Source organism: Quercus robur, chromosome 12 (genome assembly GCF_932294415.1).
Source record: "Quercus robur chromosome 12, dhQueRobu3.1, whole genome shotgun sequence".
In the NCBI taxonomy this organism is placed as follows: Eukaryota; Viridiplantae; Streptophyta; class Magnoliopsida; order Fagales; family Fagaceae; genus Quercus; species Quercus robur.
In genome coordinates this window covers 33,126,605-33,147,550 of record NC_065545.1, presented here as the reverse complement: position 1 = coordinate 33,147,550, position 20,946 = coordinate 33,126,605, and the positions used below count along the sequence as shown (strand labels likewise).

At 33.4% G+C, this 20,946-nt stretch overlaps 1 protein-coding gene and 1 non-coding gene across 2 annotated transcripts; both read right to left on the bottom strand.

Annotated features, from left to right (window-relative positions):
• Positions 1-558: 558 nt before the first annotated feature.
• LOC126710469 (O-fucosyltransferase 29) lies at positions 559-8,085 on the bottom strand. Its single transcript, XM_050410936.1, has 9 exons — positions 7,235-8,085; positions 6,933-7,023; positions 6,183-6,259; positions 5,823-5,911; positions 5,498-5,687; positions 5,028-5,209; positions 3,893-3,995; positions 3,051-3,379; positions 559-1,349 (listed from the first exon to the last, which is right to left on the bottom strand). The coding sequence occupies exons 1-9, from the start codon at positions 7,568-7,570 to the stop codon at positions 1,058-1,060; spliced, it is 1,689 nt and encodes a 562-aa protein (XP_050266893.1). The 5' UTR covers positions 7,571-8,085; the 3' UTR covers positions 559-1,057.
• An 11,824-nt stretch (positions 8,086-19,909) lies between these two features.
• TRNAY-GUA (transfer RNA tyrosine (anticodon GUA)) lies at positions 19,910-19,999 on the bottom strand. The gene is given in 2 exon segments: positions 19,910-19,945; positions 19,963-19,999. It is a non-coding gene; the product is annotated as a tRNA-Tyr (tRNA).
• Positions 20,000-20,946: the final 947 nt, after the last annotated feature.

Here is a 20,946-nt window from a genome sequence, read left to right as displayed (position 1 = left end):
GATGGCCATAAAGTAGTATTTTTAAACTTTCTCAATCCAATTTAATCAAGAGCAGCGTAATTGAATATGAGTGAATTTTTTTATCGTTTTGCAGTAAATGCATAATATAACTTGACAAAGTTCGTAACCCTAGTAATTGATCAGAAGATAGGTCATTGCTGAAAGGCTGAATTATATGGGAGCACTTCCATATTTCACTTGTTTTTCACTTGGTTGAATTCCAGAATCAGGCTAATTCCAGGCTAATATAAAATTTTAATTATTTAATTTTTTTTTTTTAATAATTCGATGGTGGGAGAATGAATTAATGAGTTCTTTACACGGACTGAGCTGCTGCCATGCAATTAAATTCGCCACCTGGTGCAAAATTGTGGCGTCTAGATATTGAAGCAACTCTTTTTTAGAAATAGAAAAAAGAAAAAGGAAAAAAAAGAGGATGAATCAATTGATATTTGATAAATGATGACGACTACTAATTTACTATAATCTACGCTCATCAGTCATCATCCACAGCAGGTTTACTAACGTGAACTATATAAATTGAATGCAAGCAGGACATAACGAGTCACAATATGATAAATTTGAATTTTGTTGATGCAAGTGTTTCTCAAAATCCTACAGAGCTGTCCCTAGAGAAACTATTTATAAACAATTGCATTTCATCACTTCAAGCTATACATGGAACCAGTCAATTCTGCAATCAAAACGGAGATATTGAACAGCAACTAATGGACCAAAAAAAAAAAAAAAAAAGCTACAAGATGCCATGATTGATTTCGCTGTTCTAGGTAAAATTTTGTGGCGGCATGATAAAATTTGCCATACTAGAGATGAAAAGGCCGTTAGAGCCGTCACCATCTCTGGTTGATGTATGAACTAATTCCAACTACCACATTATATCGGGATAATTTTTTTCCCTATTCTCTCCTTGGTCATTCAATTCCCACTCATCTCCCTTTACTCTCTTCATTGTCCACTCGATTTACTAAGAAAGTTGGCTCTTCTGCCATGCTTTTCTTTTTCTGTACTGGTAGACTCCTCACCTCAACCCTTTCGATCATGTGAATTTAATTTTTGCCACAGATTCCATGGCAACTTGTTCTGACTGATGATCTCCATTGTAGCTGGTTTCATCATCATTGAATGGTTTCTCACAAATACATGAGTACGGAGTTTCAAGAAACTCTCCTCGACCTGGTCTCATCTCATCTGGGTCTCCCATGAATCCTTTTTGGCATGATTTTACCTTTCTTGCAAATGTCTCCCAGTGCATCTGATGCCTTGCCATGAACAAAGCACTAAGTTTCTTCGCATTTGGTCTAATAGTCCTCTTATGACCCATGTACCTCCTACGATATCCATAAAATGAAATTAAAAATTTAACAAAGAAACAACATACTGAGCAAGCAGAAGATTCAACAACAAAAGCAAATTAACTGATGAGAATTACAGTTATAACAATGACAATTTTTTTTAAAGCTAGGTAAATAGGGAGGTGGGGGGGAGGGGGGGGGGGGGGGTGGTGGGGCTTGTAGGGTTTGAACACCAATGCCCAAGAACCACAAGAAGTGCTGGAACCAATGGAACATCCCTCAAACTCAAACCTTACATGTTACATCCATAATGCTGAGATAACATGCAAGAAAATTCTTGAGTTCTGTAATATTAAAATGTAAGAAATCATTCCAACAAGGGTTTCAAAAGAAGGCTTGTCAATCAGGTTCTAGTGACCTCCACATTCAACAACAAAAGTGGTCCATAGTTATTCAAATCCGAAGTCTATAACAATTGCAACTTCCTAGACTCCACCAACCATCCATTCATACCCATTTGGTGCCCTATTTACTTTGTGTCTTTGTACGGAATCAAACAATCCCAGAGTACATTTAAGAGAACAACTCTTGGTAGTTGGAAATAACTGCACTACTTTATTAGCCTAGGCCGTGGAGTACATATCAAATGGGGACAAAAATTTAGGGATAGAGTTATAGGAATAGAGAAGGCTAAATTATATTTTGGTCCTTCAAATATAAAATAGGTCCCAGTCCCAACTTGATCCTAAATTTTTTGAAGTTTCAAATCACCCTTTAAATTTTAATTCTGAGTAAAGAGTAATGTAGCCCTTACCGTCGAAATAGATGACATAGCCATCACAAAAATTGATAGCATGGAAAACATAGAGACAAGCCACATCAACAATTTCTGTGCCAGCATCACTTTTGATGGATAAATGGAGTAATTTCTCAAAGGAAAATATTTTCAACAACCAAATAACTATTCAAAATCTAGGACCTAAATTGGAACCTGTCCAATATTTCCAGGAGCAAAAGTATAATTTAGCTGAGAAAAAAAATCGAAAGGATCACCAAGCAGGACAGGCCAGTACTTTTAACAGAACACTTCATACCTCCACAAAATTCCATCACATTTTGACATAGATTCACCTCATTTTTAAACCATAAAGCGTTATCTTTTAGGGAGATTCTTTGAGTACTTGATTCCAAGACATAAAATTTCCTGCAACTGATTATCATATTATAAAAAAAAACAGGTTGTACCCAGTGCATAAAACTCCCACTTTTGCGGGGTCTAGGAGAGGTGATTGGTAGACAACTTAGCCCCCCAGTTTTTATTTTAGAGAGATTGATTCCCAGACTCAAACCCACAACTTGTCCCTTTTGGTATCTATAATATGATACTGTTTATCATAGTATAGATACCAAAATACATGACAAATTGTATTAACTTAAAATCAGGATAATATGTTTTTTTCCCCGCTATACTAGAACTGGGAATCTATATTGGTCAAGACTGGCAGCGTATGCAGCACTTGAAAAGATGCATTACATGTTTCAAAGTGAAAACTCCCTCTTACACATCCCTAGCAATAGAATATCACCCATTTGTCAAGGCTTCTCTATTTAATTTCTTTATTTGAGAATAGTGGGAAGGGTGCAACAGTTAAAATGATGAAGCAATAAAAAGTCGGTGCATTTTCTTGTGATTGTGTATGTATGCCAAACAAAAAAGAAATGGAATAGATTTCTTACCTTCGACCTGCAAGAATCTTGGCCATATTTCCATTGTTATTAGTGACAAATACATCACTCTCATCACAGACAATGTAGTCAATGGCAGCAAGGCGGGAAGAGAATGGAAGAAAAGGCTTCAACTCTTCATTGGCAAGAGTCTCCTTTGTATAAAAGTTTGGAAAGAGTTCCCTGAGAGGCTGCAGAGTCTCTTCACCACCATATATTTCTCCAGATGCAACATAGAGGTATGTGTCATTTGCAAAACCAAGTGCCCGCAGCATCAAACCCACTTCATGAGGAGTAAGTGGGCATTTCCCTCGCTTCCGCTCTCCATCAGGGCTTAAATCCTAAAAAAATAATGAGACAACATTTACTTCAGATTAGAAGAGATGGAAGATGTGATGCACCAGGTTGACTGGATATTGATTGAGTGTGTGTTGCGTGGGTGCGTGCTAGGTCCCACATCAGGCATATACTAGGTTTATCTGGGCTTTACTAACAAGAAGGAGTCTCAATTGTGACTAGACTAGTCCTTTGGGGTATAATGTAGATGTAGCTAGCGCTCCTCCTTGAGTTGTTACATAAGAATTATAATAGAAGTCACAAACCCATTCAACATTACCAAATGTGTGTAGTCCCTTCATCCCACACACACCAGGGGGGAATTCCTTAGGGGTGGCCCCAAGATATTGGTTAGGAGTTTTGAACCCAGATGTGATGTGAACACTTCAAAACAAATAAATATTGCATATTTTACCAAGAAGTTTGACTTTTATTTGAACAACAATTTTTCATCATCAAGCCGTTAAGAAGAATATGAATATATTAAGACCATAAATTATTAAGGATAGCAATCTCACTGGTAATGTTGCCCATCGTTTTCTTATTTCACCAAGCTCATATCTCTCTTTTTCACCCCCACCATAGTAACACCCGGAAAATGCTAGCATATCAGGTTCAAACCTGTCATAAAAACAGTTTCAGCCACAACAAAAGAACCCGAACATAAAAGCATAAATTCAATTACATGAAGATGTGCTATATGTATGTATCTATAGAGTATAGATATGTTTGTTTAACATTTCTATGTTAGTAAAAAAAAAAAAGAGGGCAGAAGACATAAGAGCACAATGCATAAACAAACATCTATATAAGACGCATTTTCAAAATACTGGAGGTAAGAGGTGGGAGAAAAGAAAGTAGTCTTATCATTGGCTTCTCTGATTTGGAATATTTAAGGTCAATAACAGTTCTAGGAACAGGGGATCTCCAAATAAGTCCAACTAGGGATTATCCACATATCAAATACAGACAACATAAATTTTGTATTCAATGTTATATGAAGAACATCAGCAAAAGGAAAGTTCTTAGTTTTATAATCAATTATTACTGGTTTTTTTCTTTTTTTGATCAGTTACTTAATAGTTAGTATCATATGGATGAAAACACACACGCATATATATAGACACACTAAAATTCATTGGAAACATAATTTTATCATATTTGGCACTCTGTAACAACAATCAATTGAATTTCACAGGGCAATTAAAAAAAAATTTGCATACTATGGATAATGTACATGTCTGCGGATGTCCAATAAGAAAAAATTGAGAATATTGAGATTGGTTACATTAGTCACAGATAAATGTTCTCTGTTTGAGCATCCATGCCCCACAGATAATAGTTTACATGCCAGTTAAAATTTTAAAATATCTGTCCAATTTTATATTTGTTTAAGTTACAGGCACAACCCATCAACTCTATCCCCCTTTGGACTCTTATTGATGCTGAAGGGCAGGTTCCCCCTGGTCCTTATTTTGTTTTAAATTATCTGTCAAATTCTATAATTGTTTAAGTTACAGGCACAACCCATCAACTCTATCCCCTTTGGACTCTTCTTGATGCTGATGGGCAGGTTCCCCCAGGTCCTTATTTTGTTTTTCCTCCTTGATATATTACTCTAATTCACAAAAGGAAAGAGTTACAGGCACAAACCTCAAGTGAATTGCAATGAAACGTTTTGCCATCTGTTGCATTCTAAAAACTAGTCTTTGACCAAGCTCTTGTATAGGTTTTGTAAATCTTAAGGCTTGATAATTAACCCGGCAACGCAACTTCTGTAGCTCTTCATCAAGATCATTTGCAAGTCTATAATCAAATTTCGTCAATTGCACTACCTGCAGAATTTCATGAGTGTTAATTGCCTCAACTGCAGCAAACCGAAACCAATTTCGATGAGGTATGATGCAACTAGAAAACCAGAGTTCTGTATTGACAGTTTCTTGAATCAAATGCATTCTCATTTCACCAAAAAAAAAAAAAAAAAAAAAATCAAGACTATCAGTCTTCAAAGACACTGAAAGTTGTGCCCAACAATGATTCGGAAACAAAAAGTTTGATTAGGAATATACACTACAAAATTTAAAACAAGAAACATTTATTAAAATTGAGTAAAGTAGACTTACACGTCTCCTCAAAAGTATAGGGAGGACTTGATCAAGATAATATTCAGGGGCGGATTTCCTTGGGACACGCATAGTATATGGAGGTTTTTCCATTGATCGCATGACTTTATCAGGAACTCTTCTGACAATGGTCACATCTTTTGCAAGAGTAGAAATAAACCAATCAACATCAAAAATGTTGATGAAGTCACTGCATGCCAAATAAGGTGTCCTCAATAAGATAATTATTGTTAAGTTGATTATCTCATCACAACTGTTGGGGGGGGTGGGGGGGGGGAATCACAATTAAGTCCCATTGCTAGCAGGTTTTAGAATATCAACTTACCTATCATCCTTCCAGTAGGAATGATGATCCAACTCAGGTACAACTAACGTAGCATTCAGAATCCGTGCAACAACGACAGCATCTGTTATCTGAATGCAGTAAATATATTGTCATCTCAATAAGGCTAGCATGTTCATTTTTTGGTATGAGTAAATACTTCATTGTAAAGACAGAAAGATAGAAACTAATTCAACCTCCCATCACAAAAGCCAAGCCAGAATAAATAATTTTTGTTTTTTTTTAAAAAAAGGAAGAAAAGAAGGAAAATATATTGTCATGTGTTCTTGTAATTGGCTAATATAACTTTTACTAGATGGTTTCAGGTGAAAATTTAGCAGATCACAAGACAACTTCACTTACTCCTGTTCTTTGTTGGTTCAGTCCTCCACTTGTTGCAATAAGCAAATAGCCATTTGATGATCGTTCACGAACAGCAGCTATATTTCAAATTAGCAGTGTTAGTGAGAGCAATAAATGAACATCCGTAAATACATTTCAGGTGTTAAGTATGGGTATTTTCAAAAACGTGCACTCACTATAAAAGATGAACTACTAAGAGTCAAATAATGCACATAAATTTTAAACAGCTACAGTGTTGCACAGGAAATTTGTTCTGAATTAAAAAGCAGCAGCCTCAGCAAATTGTTCAAAACTAAGATGGGTAGTGACAACAATAGACACAGATCCACACGCGCAAACACACGTTTATGATTGTAAAATCAGCAAGGAGAAGAAGTCCAGCATGTTTGACCAGCAAAATACTTTTCCACAAAGAGAAGCTTGCATCATGCTGGGAAACCAGTGAAGCACATGAGGAACAAGGGTGGCAAATTGCATTGCAAACCCCTCGTTAGTCATAAAAACAAAAACCTAAGCAAAAATTATCTCATAATGCACAATCACTGCATTAAATTGATGAGCTAATGGACCTAACAAGCATGTATGGTGAATAATATCCAGCCTACAATAAATTGTATTAACTATTGCTAATATTCAAATTAAAACAATTGATGAGATGAAACACACAATAAGCTAAAGCCAAATAGCGTAAACAGACAAGTAATGGTATTTTGGTAGAAGATATATAAAGAATATTAGAAACGAACTTACAAGCAAAATGTCGGCCTCGCTCACTGCAACTGTAGAAGTACTTTGAGTACTTTGATTTCCATATGTCAATTGGTTCACGCCGACTCACATCCTTCAAAATTTTCCACATCAACTTAATTCACATGACCAAAAAAAAAACAACTTCTAGAAGTTTCACAAAATAAACAGCTTTGTCATTTGCAATGTTTCTAAATCAGCACAATTCCAATTCACAATTTTAAACAAAGACACTAAAATAGAAACAAACTGTGTGCGGATATATATATATATATATATATATTAGTGGAGTTGAGAAAAATTACCAGTCTAGAGTAGAAGCTGCGCTTGACTAGGCGCTGAGAGTACCATTCAAGATCAGAGGCCACGTGGCCGGTGAAAAGCGAAATCAAGCCCAAACCGAAGAGCATCAAGCCGCAAACCCAGGACCACGAGATCGGCTTTCTCTGAAACGACGTCGTCGTCGTCGTCGTAGTAGTAGACACAACATGCTTGTTATTGCTATTGCTATTGCTATTGCTATTGGTTTTAGTGTTGGTGTTGGTGTTGGTGTTTGTGTTATTGTTGTGACCGTTTTGGTTCTGTAACAAAGCCAGGTTCGCTGATATCACGCTAAACCTCCAGGTTTTGGCAACGCCCATCAATACCTAAAATTCAGCCCCTGATTTCATTGCTTATTTACTCCAAATGCCATTCATCCATGGAGGTTAGTGTCTGTCAGTGATCAGAGTGAGTGTGCGAGGGAAAGGGGTATGAGTGTAAATAATGGGAATGTGGAGGCTAGGAAGAGTTTGAGATCGAGGGACTTCTTGTTGTTTGTGAAAAGTTGAAACCCTAAATTAGTTTCTGTTTCTGTGTGTGAAAATGTGAATCACTGTGTCTGTGTGTGTGGATTTTTGAATGTGGGAGAGACTGTTTTAGAGGTTTTTAAGAGAGAGAGAGAGAGAGAGAGAGAGAGAGAGAGAAATGAAGCTCCTTTTTGTTCCGTACTTGTTAATTCGCTGTAGTGAAATTTAAAAGTTACTGCCGGAATTTGATCAATTCTCTAATAATGAAAGTGAAATTGAAAACAGCTACGTACTCCGTAATCCGTATTAGGATTTGGGTTTTCGATAACGAGAGAGATAAGAGGGCGAGTGACAGAGAGGTTCTCCGGATTATAAGGAACGGAGAATAACTAACGGCGACTCATTTCATTTCTTTTACTCCGTTCTGGGTATTTTACATTTCTTGGGGTCAAATTTGGCATTTAACAGTTCTTCAAAATTTAACACTTCTATAAAAATACGGAAAAATTTAACAAGTTTAGAAACCTCTCTCTCTCTCTCTCTCTCTCTCTCATTATATATATATATATATATAGTTGATAGAAAATCTAGTTAAATTTTAAATTAGAGTTTAATTTTGCGCTACATGTCTTATCTAATTTTTAAATTTGTGTGTCACCTGAATTATTAGATGCAAAAATCAAAGAGTTTAAATTCAATTAGATTCTAAATTAAATTTTAATTAGAGTTCAATTTTGCATTATATGTCTCATCTAATTTTTTAATTTTGTGACAAGTGAATTATTTGGTGCAAAAATTAAAGAGTCTAGATCCAATTAAATTCTAAATCATAATAATGAGAAACCATTACATATTTAAGAAATTCATGGCTTAAAAAATGTGTAAGTTGTAATTCTTACACCAAGTTTAATTTGAACATATATATATATGTAATTGTAATTATTTTTAAATGTACCCGTGTATATACACTGATTACACACTAGTTGTTTTTATTAATAAAAAAAAAAAGGTAATTAACTTTTCTTACTGCTTTTTATATTTTTCATGAAAATAATATCTAAACTTTCTCAAAATAGTCTATTAACAAATACATATTGTGTTATGTATGGGTACCTTTTTTTTTTTTTTTGATAAAAATTATGTATGGGTACCTTTACATTAAAAAAATGAGGTTTGTTTATCTTTCTTTAAAATAAAGTAAAATTAGCTCAATAGACACCACTAGACCTCCCAACTTGAAGAGTCCAAGTTTAATTCATTAGCATAATCTTGATGAGTGTGGGAAGGAAGGATATCTGCATACACTTTAAATATTCAAAGAGATCTGGATACCCTCGTTTATTTAAAAAAAAAATTACACAAATATTAATATATATATATATATAAACACAAAATCATTTTATATTTATGAGTGAGGTAGTGAATTACTGAAAATTGTATTTCTTTTTTCTTTCAAAAAATGTAAACATATGCTTTTATTCATTAACAAAGCTAAATATTTAAATTTAGGAAGAAAGTTTTTCTTGAATCTCTAACTTATTACGTGACGATTCAAATGATCATTCTTATGCATTTTATTCATATGACTAACATATAAGTAAAGATTTATTTGAATCCTTATATAAGTAAAGATTTATTTGAATCCTTATACGGTGAGTTGGAGAGACTTTCCTTTACAAGATTTGTCCTAAAGTTCTTTTAAAAAATAAAGAAAAAGATTTGTCCTTAAATTTGTCTTCAAAATACTGTAACTTTTATTTATTTCACAAAACCCCGTTAAAACGTTGGAAAGCCGCGTAAGCCATACTCCGCGGTGTACTAATTTGCCCTTCATCCCGAATCTATTACGCCGTTGAGCGTTCAAATATGAAAAGGGTCTGGATTCAGGAATATCATTATCCTGTGTATTAATGATAAAAAAAGAGGCCGTCTACTTCTAGTTATTAGGTATGGCAAAGATTTAGTACCATAAAATAGAAATGCATTTAATTAAGGTCGTAATCTGGACTATTTAGGTTACATTTATTGTTGAGTCGTTAGCCATTCATGTTCACGAAATTATTGTTGGGGTTTGGCTTATTTATAGTTAAAAAAAAGTACTGAAAGTAAAACACATCTTTATAGTTGCTTCTTAAAAGAAAAAAATCAGTTTCACTATTATATATATATATATATATAAAAGATAGAAATTTTATTTTAACATAATTTAAGTGTATATGTGTGTGAAATTATCTCTTATAGACTTGAACCTTGATCCTTATCCCCACACTCCACAAGCACATATACTTATAGAGTGACCCTTGTACCAAGAGTGTGTTGTGGTAGTCTTTCTATTCAATACAAGGGTAATGTTCACAAACATCATAAGTGTCTATTAATATATTGTACTTTTATTGTTAAGAACCTTATTTACACAATTAACAACTCTTGATATTTCTAACATAGTTGTTTTGAGATCAAATCCTCTCTCTCACAAATATTGAATTTATACTTTTTTTTTTCTTAAAGCAAGAGAAATAGCTTGGTTTTAAAAAATGGAATAATCAAAGAACCATAATTGGGCATAATTCCTGGTTTTTTATAGGTTCTTAACTGTTTTGACAAAATTTTTACTGGATTGATTTAGGGTCCGGCTCCTAATTAAACCAATTGTACCGGTTTTAAAATAGTGCAAAACCCTTCTATACTTTTTTAACCAAAAAAAATCCACTAAAATAAATATCCCCCGAGTTAGAGCATTTTTCTAATGGTGTCTTAAGCAAATGCCTAAAGCAGAACTTGTCTGCGACACAATTGGTACAGTCCTCCTGCCCCAATATGGAATAGAAGGATCATTTCTTTAAATATTGTTAGGAGCTATAAGCTGCTTAATAGGAGCCACCATTAGTTTATTATTGTATAGTTATCATTGTAGTTAATCCAAAAGAGGTAATACTAGCCTTAATAACTTAAGAAATGCATTATCAGTTTGTCGCGGTTCATAAAATGAAACCATATACTATAAAATCAAGTAATGTCCTCCCTTCTTATCCAAAAAAACAAAAAAAGTAATGTCCTCCCTTTATGTATGGGGTAATTTACAACCCCCCTCTCTCTTTTTCCTAAACTATAAAAATAAATAAATTAATTAATTAAGCAATAGCACCTCTTAACTATTGAGAATGAGCAAATACTCCCTACCATTAACACAAAACATCATATTTTTTTCTTGAAGTATTCCAAAATAAAATTACCAAAATACCCGTAAGGGAGAATTGCAAATGACATGATATCGAAGACAAAATTAATTCAAAAAATATTTATTAATAGAAAAAAAATTACGACTTAGATTACTAAAAAAAATATTTGATTTACATAAGAATATAATGTAAATGTAAGTTGTAATTTTTTTCCGTGCTTGGTTTCAATTTATTTTTTTGAGCTTAGTATTAGAGTTAGTATAATAATTGTTACACGTAAGGTTCTTCATAAATGTCTTATAAAAAAAAAGGTTCTGCATAAATTAAGTTGGCTATAAATATATATTGCAAATAAGTAAAAAATCAATGAATAAATAGTCATTAATATATGAACTAATCAATGAATACTTTAAAGTAAAATAAAAAATGAACTAATTTATAAATATTAACAATATGATCATATTCTCTAAAATTTTAAATGGTCTATATATGCCTTTAGTTTTAAAGACATTTTATGATTTTTTTTTTAAATTTAAATTGACTTAGAGTATTAATTTTTGATTTTTTAGAAAAAGTTTATTTTTATCTTAGATTTCATTTCTAACTATCAAAGGGTTAGTTAATTGTGAATGACCTTAAAAAGTATATAGCATCGCAAAAGTTTTTTTTTTTTTTTTTTAACATATAAAATTCAACGCTTTGATTAGGAAATATTTCTATAATCGTGTTAAGACCTTTTTTTTCTCGACTACATTAGGAAAGTTATAAGTTATTTTTAACAAAAAAAAAAAAAAAGAATTTGGAATCACGAAATTTGGAATTTGGAATATTAATAAAATTTAGCATATTCATTTGCAATTCCCCCCCCCCCCCCCCATTGGATCATTTTGTGTTTCCCTACAAAGGTATTTTAGTAATTGTTATGAAATAGTTTAAAAATCAAAAGATTATGTCACGTGTTAACATGTTAACTAAAGGTAGGAAGATATTTACTTATTTTCAATATCTAAAAGAAGACATTGTTCAATTTTATGGTTTAAGGGGGGATTGTGAATCACCCCCATAGATGGAGGAGAACATGCTTTTTTCCTTAATAAAATTTGAGTCCTACAAATCATAATTGTGCCAAGTGACTCAAATGTAAGTGTACCACATCTTTCAATAGACTTTATGCATGTGATTCAATAGTTATTAAGATACAACATTAACACCAAAATATGAAATTGTTAGGATGGTTTACTAAAGGTAAAAGTAGTTTAAAAAAAGTTTAAAATAAAAAATTTTAACTTTCAAGAAATTTAAAATAAAATTTTATAACTAAAAGTTTCGAGAAGTTTAATATTTTGATCTTTTATCAAAATTTGTGTTTTAAAATAATAAAACTTCTACATGTTACATATGCATTAAGTCATCAAGTGGCTTAATGCATGCATGTGTAGATAGGTATGCAAATGAATCAAACCATTCATAAACAACTCAGATTTGGTTTGATAAAAAGTTCGTTTATGTTTGTTTAGTTATGAAAGCACAATAAGTATGAAAACATTGAACTTGTTTAAACCCCCAATTTTAAATTACGACTAAATTGCGGAACAAGAGTAAAACAAGTGCAATAAACTAGAACACTACTCTAAGCCATAAGTAAGTACAATAAGCAATAAATGTAAAGCTTAAACAATAGGGAAGAGAGATGCAAATACAAAGATAACATCGAGATGTGTTATCGAAGAGGAAACCGAAGTACTCGACAAAAAACCTCTCCGTAGTCCTCCAAGCCGAAATCAATCCACTAGTGAAAAAGTTGGAGTATACAAATATCAAAAAGATTCTTCAAGCCTAATCTACCCAATGTATTTGAGCCCTTCAAGCTCCTGCTACCAACGGGCTTCTCGGAGTCTTGTCTTCACTAGTTATCCGGATTCCGCAATTTCGCTCGATTGCATTCGCCAAGCCTCACCGATTTCTTTTGGCAAATCCCAAATGCTTCCCAAGCTCCAAAACACTCTCTATACTCTGAATATGTGTGGGTTGTATTTGGGTACAAATCTCCTCTCAAGGTATAATAATGGAAGAGGGAAAGGAGAAGAGACTACAATGATTTCTCTATTGAGGATGAGTAGCTCTCTCTAACAAGGTGGGTGTGTTATAGAAACCTCTCTAGGGAATTTTTTTTTTTTTTTTTTTTTTTTTTTTTTTTTTTTTTTTTCTAAATAGCTTCCTTACAATTTTGTGGGTAATGATGATATATATAATATGGGTGAAGGATATAAGAGTCACACTTAAAATCCTCCTAGTAGAGAGTTTCACAGGTCACTCGCGACTTGGCCTGAGTCACGAAGTGACTCGTGAAATATAACTTGGCACTTGACTCTTATGCTTCTCATGTGACTTTCGCGGGTTTCACTACTCGTGAAACAAATCACGAGATCAGCTTCTTGAGCAATTTTCACCAACTTAATACTAAATTCATTACAAATAAACCTCATAAAATACAAGAAAATAAATTAATGCAATTACAACACTTTTTGTCATGGAATAAAGCCAACACAAATGTTATGTGAAAAACCATAACTTAACAATTTATAAATAAGTTAAGTTTGAGCCTTTGTTTTAGGTTTGTTTAATAAACAAGCCAATCTTAAGCAAAAATATTTGTTCATGAGGCTTGATACAAGACAAGTCGAGCATAGACTCAATTATAGGCTTGAAATGTGTTTGTTAAATAAAATCTTTACACATATTTTAATGATGACACGACCAACATGGGACCACTACTTATTACCTTAATTTGGTCCTTCCCTTTAAATTGACCAAACACCACTTTAGACTTTAGTTACTTAAATAAATAAATAAATTATGTGGGGCCATATATGGCCCTTCTCCATCAACCATCTACTGTAAATTTGTGAAATATGTTAGTCATTTCCTATTAATAATAGTTACAAACAAGGTTGGTTTTTTTTTTTTTTTTCCCCCTATTTTTTCATTATCTAACATGGATGTAAAAACTATATTTTGCACAATTGCTGAAACTATAGGCAAAAAGGATGAATGGATGGATTTAATTATGTAAAGTTGCAATTTGAACAATGGCTAATCATATGTCGGACTATAAGCATGATAAGTTTGATAACATGAGTATGCTATTTTCTTATTCTTTTTTAATTGATTTTTGGAGATTTAAGCATGTGATAATATAATTTTGTTATATTTCAAGCTCAAAAGCTTGATCTAAGTTTGAGTTTAAGCTTGATATGAAGTTCGAGCTTAGCATAACTAATTAATCAAGCCAAACCAAGTCAAGCTCTAACTTTTTGACTTTCCCATGAGCTCAAGCTCAAACATTAGTAAAATATTTTTCTCATAATTATTAAATTATTTTCTAATTAGCTGTTAGACCGCAAGGAATACTCTACTAATTTTCGTTTAAGGCTGTGTTTGGTTGTCGTAAAATGTTTTCCGGAAAATACATATTTTCCGGAAATGCTAATTTCCGAAAAAGGAAAATATTTATGTGTGTTTGGTTGCATTTCAAAAAATTTTCCGAAAAATATTTTCTGGTGTTTGGAAAAGAAGAAGGAAAAGACAAAACCCAGAAAAACACTACAAAACCTAAAAGAACCGGCGCGATTGACGGCGGCGAAGCACCGTTCGCGAGATCGACGGCGCCGAAGCACCGTTTGCGAGATCGACGGCGCTGAAGCACCGTTCGCGAGATCGACGGTGAGCGAAGCACCGTTCGCGATCTCGCGAAGCGTCGCTCGACGCTCCGCGAGATCGCGCCGTCGATCGCGATGACGCTTCGCGATCGACGCGAACGGTGCTTCGCGAGATCGCGCCACCGTTCGCGTCGATCGCAAAGCGTCGCTCGACGCTCCGCGAGATCGCGATCGACGGCGCGATCTCGCGAAGCACCGCTCGCGTCGATCGCGAAGCGTCGCTCGACGCTCCGCGAGATCGCGATCGACGGCGCGATCTCGCGAAGCACCGCTCGCGTCGATCGCGATCTCGCGAAGGGTGATTCGTGGTTAAGGCTGTGAGCTCGCTCGTTCTCCCTTGCGCGTCCCCAGTTCCGGAAATCAATTGAAGTGAAAATAGGTACTGAAATGGATTTCCGTGGTCAAGGCTGAAAATTTCGGTCAACAGGAAAACATTTTCCGGAAAATAACGTTTTCCGTGACAGCCAAACGCCCTCTTTTCCGGAAATTGATTTCTGGAATTCATTTGAAGCCGATTCAAACGCACCCTAAAAGAAGAATGAAAATCCTCTTACCTCCCTTTCACTCTAACTCAGAGGACTTCCAAGTTCCAACCAAGGAAATTGGGCAGACACAAAGGATACGAAACAGTGGAACCCACAATTAGCAGTGATGTTAGTGGGATGAATCTTTCAAGTTGATTGAGTAGGATTGTTTGTTTGTGTTGTGTCAATTAGATGAGATACCTTGCCACAATTGTTTTCTCAACCATTGAATGTCTCTTTCTCTTTATTTGGTAGGAAAATGGTGGTCCACTGGTCCTAGATTTTCCTCTTCCGTTGGTAAGGGGAGACAGCGGTCGACGATTTATTCAATTCCCACCACTTATAGTATATGACTTTTTTAAATTTCTGAACCAATGTTTTAATAATACTTAATTTCTTTGTTGATGATTTTGTGATGCCGCTAAACTTGGTAGGGTCATAAAATGATTATTAAGTAACCTAAATTGAATAATATTGATGATTACAGTGACAGATCCAGAAAAAAATATCTGGCGGCAAGCTTGGATATGGATCTTCGACTTCGTGGATTCCTATTTTGTTAGTAGGGACGAATCGATGTGTGCCATGCAATATGCATTCCCCAAATTCCAATGCCATGTCAAACAAAACTGAAGCCCTCACAATGGACAAGATAAAAAGTCACAAAACTATACTCCCATAGTCCCATTGCACTCTCAGGATCCTTTGGATAGAGGAACATATACGGAGGACTGAATAAACTACTTTCCTCCTTAACCCCTTTTTTTTTCCCCTAATGAATTTTCCTCACCAATCTCAGTAAAGCTTCATGGAGTTAATTTATTAATTGTCTAAAAATGTATATTAATAATTTATTAATCGTCTAAAAGTGTCTATTAATAATTTATTAATGGTCTAAAAGTGTCTATTAAGATACGTACTTCCAACTCCAAAAATGCCATGCCAATATTTTATTATTTATTGATTGGATTATGATCAATGGATAGTGGACAATTTTGTTTTCTTATGGATTACAACGTGACACGCTATTATAAAATAGGATTACGATTCATGTGCGAGCCAAGGAGAGCCCTTTTCTATTTAAAAAAGAAAACCCAGTAAATTACGCCGCAATTAAACAAAATGAAATAATGGGTTTTTTACTGAGCTAAAAAAGGGCAAAAATTCCTGAATGTCTGAGATCTTGTCGTCAGTCTATATTAGTCATCAATTTATTGTGTGGATATTATAGTACTTAAAAGAGTGAGGTCCTCTTTCTCAAAAAAAAAGAAAAAGAAAAAGAGTGAGGTCCCAAGGGTGTCAGTGCCAATATTTAATGTTACACTTACCAATATTAATAGACAGTTGTACACAAAAGAGACACTACTAGCAAACTCAAAGGTTTTTTTTTTTTTTTTTTTGAGAATTAGCAAACTCAAAAATGCATTAATGCCAACCGGAAATGGCAATTAGGGTTTGATTCAACAGATGGATGAATTAGCCGAAAGAGGAAAGATAACCGAAGGAATAATGAAGAGATATAAGTGAAACACACACACACCAACAAAATAAAACGAAAAACGAAAAAAGAAAAATCAGAATTTTGAATTATTTAGTGCAATGATGATAAAGAAGATACCATTATCTTAAATATGGTTTTCAAAAGAGAAAATATGGTTTTCATAATGATGTTTTCGGGATAAAGGATTAAACTTTTGTCTTGGTAGTGAGTGGATTATAGAAATATTAGATTTTATGATTTTAAAATGCTCAATAGCATTGACTATCTGAAAAAAAAAAAAAATATATATATATATATATATATACACACTGCCTTGTGCCGACCTATTAGGCTAGTACATAGTACTAATACATAGTATACATGGTGCCGACTTATAGTCTGTTTGCGATTTGCTTATTTTGCTGAAAATGAAATTTTTTTGCTGAAAGTACTATAGATAAAGTTAAATGTTAGTTGAATTAATACAGTGAGATCCATGAATAGTACCAAAAAATGCAGTGAGACACATGAATAATTGCAAAAATAAGCTGAATAGTAAAATAAGTTGGCAAAAAATAAGCTAGTCAAACAGACACTTAATGGTATAAGCCATTGATGCAGTTGCCTAAAGCCCCGAGTATAAAAAAGACCCTAAATTTTAATTTAATTAAACCCAAATATTAGCCCATAAATAAAATAATATATATTTTTTCAAATGAAAAAAAAGAAAAGAAATAGAAATGCTACGTTCACAACATTTTTCACAACACTTTCACAACAAATTATAAGTAACAGGTTGTTATTGACGGCAAAAAAATAATTCCAGTAATGAGTTCAAATTAGAACTAGTAATAAATTAACACCTAGGACTTATTGTGAAAAATAATGTGAATGTAGCATTTCCTACTCTAATTTTATTATTCTCTGTTTAAATTAATACCTAGGATCTCCTGCTTTAATACCATGTTAAATTACCGATTGTTCCAAAAGCTTAAACTATCAGGAAATTGTGAATTTAATCACTTAATCATAAGTCTAATACTTTGAAATACTTACAATAAAGAGATATGCAAGCTTGAAATTGAAAGATTGAGAATTTATGGTGACAAGTAAAACTAAGAGAAAGAAAGAAGAAATGCCACAAGAGATGTAAGTGGAAAATATGGTAGTGTCCTTCTTTCATGCAAGAACAGCAACAATAACAACAAGGTCTTAGTCTTAAAATTTAAGGTTGGCAATGGTTCTTTAACAAATTAGATTGAATTATTTTCTATCATTTTTTTTAAATTTGAAGTTATACCCTTTGTTACTCTCCTATTTGATATGTCCTTTTTATTTATTTATTACTGTTACTAATATTATTTTTGGTATTTTTCTACTTTTTTTTTTTTGTTCCTCTCAATTTGGATCAATTCACTCTTTTTTTATCGGTTAATTACTCACTCGCTCTCATTCGAGCATAACCAAACCATCTAAACAAGTGACTCTCCCTCATTTTTTTTTTATCAATTGAAGCTACTCCCAAGTCTTATCTTTAATGGATTTATTCATTTCTAACCTTATTTTTCTTTCTTACACATACAAATATATTTTAAAATGTTCCCAAAAAAAAAAAAGAGAGAAGCATTTTAAGATATTGGATTAAATAATTTTAAAAATTATTTCTCATTTTATTATTTAAAGTAAAATAAGTAGCATCTAAAATTCATCTTAAAATGCATGGAAAAGTATACTCAAATCACATCGGGCACACATCAAAAAAAAAAAAAATCACATCGGGCATGCCCTTAATCTCAGGTAAGCCCATCGTGCATGCACACCACTTGTAAAAGTAGAAGAATTAATACGTGCAAATCATAGCCCCACACACATGGATTATTAAAAATAAAATTTGGAATTTATGAGATGATGATTGTTTTGTCTTGAATAAGATTCAATCAATTTTTTTATGATTTTTTTCTATGCTTTGTTCCTTACCCTCTCTCACTTGATAGCAATGCCCCAAAGAAGGAACATATGGGAAAAATGAAAACAGGACTCAGCAAACAATTTTTTTTTTTTTAAAGTAATCAATGAGAAAGAGGGGAATAGATGAAGAACTTATTAGTGTAAATTCCAAATATACCCTAAATGGAGTACTCTTAACTATTAAGATTTCTCTTTGCAGAAGTTTTATATGAATAATAAATCTACTCTCATAAAGAAAGAATTTTATTGAAATTTTTTGTAATTAGTCTCACCACACTCAATAAGAATACAAATAGAATTTCCCAATAAAAGAGAATAATTTTATTGATTTTAAAACATTATACAAACATTTTAACACACACCACAATATTATTCTTACTTATTATGTCCCTTGCACTTGTATACTCTTGCAATGGATGGGAAGCTTATACAGAATACAAAGGAGACGATGACTTCCTAAACTTATGCACCTAAACTAGTTGCAAAAGTTGAATAATGCAAGAGAAAAGTTAGCAAAAGCAACTAAAGTATGATGATATTGTCCCTATCTTATTTTGTACAAACCATAAAAGACATGCCAAATGCTTCAACAAATCATCACCTATTGCTAGAATTGATGATGACTCTTAAACTAACTTCCAAGGTAGTTTAAGGCTCTTATTAATACCAACATCCAATTCCCTCCTTAGTAATGTGGGACAAAGCCCACAAGGGGATCTTTTAAAGAGTTTTCATTTTCTTTTGCTAGGAGTAGGAGAAGCCATGTGGGAGATAGCAGCTGCATTATCCTGGTGACTTGTATTTAAGGGTATTCAAGAGAAGCTTTCATGAGCTTTTACTGATTGGATTCAAATCCAAGCTTGGAGATTGAGATAAGAAAGGCATATTCCCAGAAACATGTGGATCTCCTCAATTTGCTCCACCCATCTGGCATCCAAATCAAAGCAGTAAGTTTTTGAGTTGGCAAAATTTATAACAAATTTATCACATTTCAGATCAGAAATAATGTGTAGGGTTATCAATGAAAAATTTATGTTGATTTTTTCATCAGGTCATCCACCATAAGATTCATAAAATGTAGACGTGCTTCCTCTTTCACAGGAAATGAGAGGGTAATGCCTGAAATTTAATAATCAATTTTTGTAGTTAATATCACCAACTTTTTCTATAATTATGATTTTGATAAATACTTCCTTTAAATAATGGTTGAAAAGTTGCTCAATCTTTTAGATTTTCTAGACTGAGAAAAAAAAAAAATCGAAGCACAAAGGGATTGGGTATATAGATTAGAGGTAAAATTTAAATTAAAAAAAAAAAAAAAATCCGACCTGCCGGATTCGAACCAGCGACCTAAGGATATCTGAGGTATTTTCCACTACAGTCCTCCGCTCTACCAACTGAGCTAAGGTCGGTTGTTATTCTTTTGTTATGTTATTATTTTATAACTAATACTAATAATAATTTGTTGGATTGCATTGGACAACGATCCAATTGCCAAACGTAGTGGTTTTGTGGGTCAGGCTCTTTGTACCTCCCTTAAACTTAATAAATTCAGAATCTGATCAAGCCCATTAATATAAACCGAAGAAGATGAACCCACTTCCAAGATTGGACTATCTCAAAGCCTCTGATTCTCCACCAAAAAAAAATAAAAGACTATCTCAAAGCCTTAAGCTAAGGGTCCTTGTAGTCCGTGCAAAACAAAGTTAATGCATTAACACGACTCGCAGGCAATAAGATGGGCTTTTGGTCGCTAATATTTGAAGCAAGACTACCCAGTGACAGTCATGACTGACTCATGAGCTTGTAGATCCATGGCTTTTCCGCGCGAGGTTGGTATTCGTTTTCATACTCGAAGTCCCATAACCAAGAGAGTAAAGTTGCTTTTTCTTTTTTCCTTTTTTTTGGGGGGGGGGGGGGGGGGGTGGGAATGGAACAAAGATAGTAAAGTTAAGACATGGCACAAAACTACTTTCTCAAGAAACATAGAAAATGCACCTTAAGTTCAGTCCATAACTCAATCTGCAAATTTACGATCTCCTTAAAAAAAAATAGAAAAAAAAATACATTTATCGAATCTTGAGGGTCCGTTTGGTTGGGAGGATGGAAAAGTGAGAAGATAGAAATTAAAGGGAGGATGGAAATGTGGGAGAATAGAAAAGTTTTTATTTTCCTCATTTGTGTTTAGTTGAGGGAGTGGAAAAGTGGAGGGATGAAAAACTTTTTACTTTGGTTGAAAATAAGGTTTGTATAAATTTACCATCATATCCCTCTTAAATAAAACAAAAAGTAATAAATTATACTTTAAAAAAAAATTGTGTATAGATGAAAGTAGACATTTCAAAAAATAGCATAAGAA

What these genes read in the sequence shown, in the direction of transcription:
- LOC126710469 (XM_050410936.1), bottom strand. Translation starts at nt 7,570, where the DNA reads ATGGGCGTTGCCAAAACCTGGAGGTTTAGCGTGATATCAGCGAACCTG. An exon ending in GCGAGGCCGACATTTTGCTT is followed by an intron (nt 6,260 to 6,932) that starts GTAAGTTCGTTT and finishes TTTGAAATATAG; the next exon opens with CTGCTGTTCGTGAACGATCA. An exon ending in TTCATTGCAATTCACTTGAG is followed by an intron (nt 3,996 to 5,027) that starts GTTTGTGCCTGT and finishes TTTTTATGACAG; the next exon opens with GTTTGAACCTGATATGCTAG.